The sequence below is a fragment of the Piliocolobus tephrosceles genome, chromosome 16, assembly GCF_002776525.5.
Source record: "Piliocolobus tephrosceles isolate RC106 chromosome 16, ASM277652v3, whole genome shotgun sequence".
In the NCBI taxonomy this organism is placed as follows: domain Eukaryota; kingdom Metazoa; phylum Chordata; class Mammalia; order Primates; family Cercopithecidae; genus Piliocolobus; species Piliocolobus tephrosceles.
The window spans coordinates 74,813,821-74,820,824 of record NC_045449.1 but is presented as its reverse complement, the minus strand read 5'-3'; the positions used below and the strand labels follow the sequence as shown (position 1 = coordinate 74,820,824).

At 63.0% G+C, this 7,004-nt stretch overlaps 1 protein-coding gene across 1 annotated transcript in view; it reads right to left on the bottom strand.

Moving 5' to 3' along the window:
• BAIAP2 (BAR/IMD domain containing adaptor protein 2) overlaps window positions 1–6,345 on the bottom strand; it is a 72,474-nt gene extending 66,129 nt beyond the window's left edge. The window contains exon 1 of the mRNA XM_026455867.1: window positions 6,174–6,345. Within this exon, the coding sequence (XP_026311652.1) occupies window positions 6,174–6,227 (54 nt within the window). The 5' untranslated portion in view covers window positions 6,228–6,345. The remainder of the gene's footprint in view (window positions 1–6,173) is intronic.
• Window positions 6,346–7,004: the final 659 nt, after the last annotated feature.

Genomic DNA, 7,004 nt, shown 5'->3' with positions numbered 1-7,004 from the left:
AGTGAGCTGAGATCCGGCCACTGCACTCCAGCCTGGGCGACAGAGCGAGACTCCGTCTCAAAAAAAAAAAATTGACAGCCTTTTCCCCTCCAAGGGGTCCCCAGCACCTCAGGGTCCAGGACATCAGATCTGATGGTGCTGCATGCATCCCACCCCCGCCCATCAGAGAGAGGACAAGAGCACTGAGGATACCAAAGCTGGTGCCACCTGACCTGGTACAGGTCCCGGAGCCTCCAGGGACCCTGGGGGCATCCTGCCCGCTGTACCCACTGCCCAGGGAGCAAGATTCGGCTAAGGTCATATGGCCAGGGAACAGGCCAGGCAAAACTCCTCCTGGCAGGCCTGGCAGGAAGCCCAAGGACCAGGCAGGATTTTCCAAGGCTCGGGGTGACCAAACCAAGAGCCAGCAGACAAGGCTCTGTAGCGTTAGTCAAAAAGACCAAGGACACATCGGGGATAACTTGAGGGAGATGCTGGGGGTATCATTGTGCCTGGCAGGCAGAAACGCGCCCCCGCCAGGGGCAGACCCCCAGCCTCCTGCCCCCTGGAAGGGACTCCTCAGCACAGCATGGGCTCAGGCCAACCTCCCCACCATCTCCACCGCCTACTCCGCTCTTGTTCCCTGGGCTTTCTGGTCCCCTTGGTGCAGGACCAACACCAAGAGCCCCTGGGCCACAGCAGGAGAAACAGCCCTCAGCCTGCCTAGGCCAGCCCCCAACCAGAGCCACCTCCTCAGCCTGTACTGCCCACAGCCCTGGGAAACAGGGATTCCAACCACGTGTGGTACCAGCCGCCACCACCTCCAGGGAGCCCTCAGAGGGCCCAGGCCACTGCTTGAGGAGCACACAGCTGGAGCGAGCAGACCTCAACAAAGGCGGGACAGTGATTCAAGCATGAGCGCTCCAGAATCCAGAAACGAGGTATGTTCGTTCCCAAATACCAATGGGTCCCCCTCACAGACCGGCCACCATTCCAGGCCCAACGGAGGCATCCGTGGGCAGGACAGATCAAGCCCCTGCAGTCCCAGAGCCAAACGGGTCCCTTCTTGGCCTCCCCTTCTGCCTCTGGGTTGAGGCCCCTCGAGTCATCGTGCAGCTGTACAGGAACAACCAGGGGCCAGGAATGAATCAGCGCTCGGGGGAGGTGGAAGTGCGTTGGAGGCCGGTGCCAGCTCCATCCCCGCCTGCCTATAATTACTAGTGATCTTAGCGCAGGCTGTGGGGGGGCGGCTGACAGCGCTGGCCGCCCAAATACAGAGCTTCCAGGGGACCACGGGCTCTGTGCAGCCACGAAGATGTTTCCCTATCCTGGGGCCTCAAAGAAAGTCACCCAGACAAGGAGGTAGGGAAGGCAACACAGGGCAGACTCTGGCTCAGTGCAAGGAAGGACAGGAGCCAGCCTCAGCTAGCAGTCAGTGGCACCCCAGCTCCACAGACGGTGCAAGTGTCCCCACCTATGGTGGCAGCCACAGGCAACGCCAGCCCAGGGCAGCTGGCAGAGAGGGCCATGCAAGGCTGGATGGGGACAAGCGGTGATGTCCAGCTCTGCTCACCACCTGCCACTCCTGCAGTGATGCCGGGGTTGCTCCCCCGACCAGGACCCAGACCTGTGAACTGGGGAGAAGGATGAGCCGGGCCTCAGCCTCCTGGCCAGCCTGCCTCCTGGAGCTCGGAAGAGAGATAGGCCCCTTCTGTTCAGTGGCCAGGTCACACAGCAGTCCCCCCCGCAAGACCACCTATCCTGGACAACTCAGGCCATGGTGCCTGTGGCCAGTAGACAGGGCATGGCCCTCAGGCCTCGACCTTTGGAACCTTCCGTTGCAAACAAGACAGCAACAGGAACACAGCTCCCAGCAGCTCCCACCCACTGCCCTCCCCTCTAATGGTGGCCCCTGAAAGCACAGGGCAGCACCGGCCTTCATTTTAACCCTGAACCTCAAGTCCACTGGGTCAGTCCCATGAGTCAACCGATCTCCCCAACAAAGGACGCCTGCTCAAGGCAAGGCCTGTGGGGATGGACAAGACAGTCTCCCACTCAGCCCACAACTCCACGAGCACCACGTCCCAGAACCACCTGGTCACGTCCATTGGTAGACAAGGACCTCACGCAACCACCAACAGCACAGCAGGCATGGGATGCTGAGCAAGCGCCAGCAGAAGGGCCGCGCACCCCGGAGCCAACACTGGCAGGACAGTGCCTGGGACCAAAGCCCACAGAGGTTGGGCAGCCCAGAGGGCAGCGTGACGCGGCAACTGGTCTCTGTGCCCTGGCCACCCTGCCGAGGGGACCACATCAGCACGACTCCTGGGAGACGCGCACCCTGCTAAAGGCTGGCGGTGGCGAGGGCCGGTAACAGAGAACATGACATGCACACGGGGAGAAAACACAGGCCAGGTCCACTCAGTGGCAGCAGACCCCGCCACCCTGCGGCAAGACGGTGCCCACGGGGGCCACCCCAGGAAGTATCCCTGAAAACAAAGCACCGCATGCACATGCACACACTCGGACGGACACACACACACATGCGCACCCGGAGCTGGGCCCAGCACTGTGACTGCCCTCCTCCTCAGGTGCCGGCTCTGCTGCCCCCCAGGCAGGCGGCTCCAATGCCAGGAGGTGCCTGCCAGAGACCTCCCTGCACCACAGTCTCCAAATGGAGAGGATGGTGAGCTCTGCACATCCCACGAAGAAGCTGGATGTAGCAGAGAGGAGCAGCCGGGCCTGGAGCAGAAAAGCCGGCAGTGGGCTCCCCGCCACCCAGCACATGACACCCACCACCTGGCACAAGCCCTTACCAATCACACCAGAGGCGGCAAACCCAACTGGTTCCTGGCTCCAGCAACCCGGTGGCGCCCGTCTCCTCGAAGCATGACCGCGGCCCTGCCAGGCTGGCTTCCCCACCAGCTGCGAGAGTAACCAGCCAGGGCCAGGAGCCTCGGCACCACGAAAGCCGGGGCCACGGCTGTAACAGGGACTCCTCCTCCTCCCCGGATGCTCTCCCACCTCACATGTTCCAGGACAGGCTGTGGGTCAATGGCACTATTCCCAGAGAAGGTGCTGGAACCGCCACACTCCAGGTCATGGGTCACCTGGGAGCCAGGCTTCTCTGCGGACACAAGACCGTGAGGAAAACACCCACCTGGCAGTCGCCTGGCACTCCAGGAGCCACAGCCAGCCAGAAAGCCAGCCCCTCAGCATGCAGGGATGCTCGGGGCTCCCCCAAGAAGGCTGCAGTTTCAGTAGCCTTAATTCCAAAGGCCCCTCAGTCATCTGGGGGAGGCAGATTCCAGCACTCCATCCCTCCATCTGGGCCATTACCCAGGGCTACCTGAGCGAGGGCCCGGCCTGGTGCTGCCCCCAGAAGGTCTGAGCCCCCTGAGGAAGGGGTCTTCCTCGCCTCGCCCTCCCAACCCCTGCAGGGCCCAGCCCAGGTGCTGCCCCCAGAAGGTCTGAGATTGGGTTCTCTGCAAACACCGGGAAGCGTTCTGCTCCCCTCCCCGTCATTTTCCATGAAATTCCCCGAGGACACAGTTCCCAAGGGAATGGAGCCACCAGAAAAGAGGTCAAAGTCTGCGTTACAGATACTTACAGGGAAGAAAATCAAAACTGCACTTTTTATTCTCGCATTTTTAATCAGCAAGGCCAAGGACAAGCGTCCTCCTTTGCCAAGGCAAACACCGCTCAGAACTGCAGTTGAGGCGATGCAAGGGCCAAACCAAACAGCTGAGCCGCATCACGGGTGACACTGAGCAGGCCACAGCCCAGCCATTCCAAGAGGCACTGCCAGGGCTCTGCAAGCTGCCAACCCAGGCACAGGAGCGGTCCCAGGAAGGGATGCCAGAGGCAGCACCGTCCCAGGAGGCGACGGAGCTTAGCACTGCCTGGACCGGCTGGACCGGCCCAGGCGTGCACACCGGTGGCTTCAGCGGTCTCCTGACTGTGTCTCCATGTGGGCTGAGTTTCTGCCTGGCCGACATTGCCAAAGCTGCCCAACCAGTACCGGCACTACCAAGGCACCTTGAGCTCCCCAGTGACAAAGCACAAAAAGGTAACAGCACCAGGACTCAAAAGACTCAGCAGTCAGGCCCCCGGAGTGGCAGCAGGAGCCACCTACCTACAAAACCAACCCTGCCTGTGTGCAGCAGCAAGTGGATCGGCCCTTCAGGCACCTCCGGCCTACCGCATCCAGCTCTGCTAAATCAAATCATCAACCGCCACATCTTCACCTGAGAAAATCACCAATTAACCCACCCGTGGAAGACAAAAGGCAGAACCTGTGTGTTTCACGTGCTGCAGACCTGCTAGTCTGTGTCCATAGGGGCTCAAAGTCCCCAAACACTCAGTCTTAAAGAGTTTTCCTGCCACCCTCCTGCCAACAGATTTCACTCAGACCCGCAGATAAGTTACAGCTCCACCTAGGTGAAGGCCGACTGCCAGTTAGGGGAGTTTTATTAAGGACGATCACGGGGTCGGTCCCCCAGAGCAAAACCACTCCATGTACCCCCCCACCCCGCTACAACTCTCACCACGTAAGTTCCTGCTTTCTGGTTTCAGTGCAGAAGGAGAGAAAATAGGAAAAAGGTTCCCCCGGTACTTCTCTTCCACCCTCTGCAATCACGAACAAATCATAATGGAACTAATGACTAATAATTTAATAAACCTCCCTCCCTTGACAGCGTGCGCTTTCACAGAGCAACAAGACCAGAACCGTATACCACACTCTGTGAAACCAAACCTAACCCCAGGGCCTGTGCCTCCCAAGCAGACTCCTCAGGTCACCCTGAATCCTATCTACCAGGGGCTCCGACATGGCTTTAGGACTCAGCTAGTCGACCGCACCTGCCTTCAGAATCCTTCCAGACGGACGCGGCCCCAACTTCACAAGCTTTATTGAAAGCTGTATTCAAATGCAATCTGCCCCCTGCACTCCAGCTGGAACCAGAGGGGCCACCCCAGAAGCCTCCATCTGGCTCTCCGAAGCCTGAGGACTAAGAGCGCTTTGCTTTGCAGGCCCCTGGCCACGCAGGCCCTGGCCGCCTAACACAATCAGAAACTGTGACTCTGCCGGGCAGGGCGCAATCCGGTTAGGAGGCATGGACCAGCAAGTGCCCGGTAAATATCCACTCCACTCAGCCCAGCCTGTCACTGAACCTTCAGACAGTTTTGAAACAAAGCACATCTTTGTTGTAAGAGATCGCCTAGGACCCAGGGCCACTCAGGGCAGGGGTTTCTCCTCTGAAAAACTGCCCCTTGGGAGCTGCTGGGCTCAGGCAGGGGGTCCGGACCGAGAATGGATGCTTTAGAAAGAGGAAACCAAGGGCCTGTTTGTCTATCCCAGCCACAAAAAAAGCCGGGGAGGGGGCGGCAGGGGAGGCTTCCAGCGACGCTCTGCGGCCCTCGGATGGGAACCTGTCATTTCACAGACGAGAACGTGGACGCCACTCTTAACACATCTGAAGTAAAGGTAGGCACGTCAGCCTCCTACACAATTAGTCTTCTCTCTCCGCGGTTACATAAGATGATGGATTATCCGTCCACCCAGCCAGCCTGCCCGCGCTTCGACCTCCCACCTTAGGCCCCAGCATCGGCGCCAGGCAGGAGTTGTGGAAAGGGAAAGCCTGTTGAAAAGCAAGTGCCCGAGGCTCGCGCAACCGCGCCTGGAAAAGCCCCACGGTGACACCGCGCCGGCCGCGGCCTTCAGGCAGCCCCCACGCCGTCCCGGCCGCCGCAGCCCCTGGGGCCGCCGCCCCCGCCGCCCCGGCCCCGCCCGGGTGTGCTACGACCCGAACAGGTCCGAGGGCTCCCGGGGCCCGGAGCGCGGCTCCGTTCCTGCCGACACCAAGTCAGGCGCGCGGAGAGGAGCGCGGGGCCGAGAAGGGCCGTCGGGGCGGGGAGTGCTCCCTGGGCCTGGGGCTGGGGACGCGGCGGGCCGCTACGGGCATGGGGTGGGGGCGGCCGGGAGGGGGCGACCACCTGTGAGCGGTCGGCGCCGGGCTCACCACCCCCGCAGCCCGGGGCCCGAGTGGCTGCGCCGGAAAAACCCCCGAAGTCTTAGCCTCCTGGCCCCGCGCGCGGCCCCAGGGCCGCCCTGGTCGGTAGGGCTTGGGCGCGCGGGCGGCGCGGGACCCGGGCGCACCCGGAGTAGGCTCAGCTTGGCGCCGGCGGGGGCTCACCTTGTAGACATTTTCCGTGAGCCGGTGCATCTCCTCTGAGCGAGTCAGCGACATGGTCCTGGGTCCCGGCGGCACCACAGACCGGAGCGGGGGCGCGAGCGGCGGCGGCAGAAGCAGCAACACGACGACGAAAGCTGACCCGAACCACAAGAGCCCGTTGTCCGGCGGCGGCCACTTTTATAGCCGCCTGAGGCCCCGCCCTGCGGCAGTCCCCGCCCCTGCGTCCCGCCCCCGTCGCTCCGCATCACCGCCCCCGACTACCCGCCCCCGCCCAGCGCTGCCGCTGCTAGGCAACCGCCAGGCCCCGCCCCCGCATCGCCCTTTCCATTGGTGGGTTCCGGAGACGGGGGAGGGGGCGGGATCGCAGGCGGGGCCTGGTAGCCGACTCCAGGCAGCGATTGGTCGGTGGCGGCGTCGATCCTGGGGGAGAAGGGGGAGGTGCGGCGCGCGCTGGGGCCCTGGGAGCAGCCTGAGGGGGGCCCGGCAACAGCCGGGCTGGGGGCGGGGAAGCGGGGGCGGGGTGGCGCAGGAAGAAGGAGCAGAAGGTGCGGGGAGGAGAGCGGGGGGCGCCGGCGGCGAGCGCGCGTGGAGGCGGCACTTCGCGAAGTGGCACTTCGGGGCGGGCGGCTGGCCCGCCGGGTCACGGCCTGGCGCTGCGGGGAGGGGACCCGAGCGGCTCGGATGCAGGACGCCGCGGGCCGGGTTTACAGGTGGGAGAGGCCCCGACCCCACCGCTTCGCCGGTAAGCCCGCCGGGCGGGCGGCGATCCCCCGGACGGCCCTTCGGGGCAGAGAGGAGAACCTTGGGGGAGGGGATGCTGCAGGAGGACCC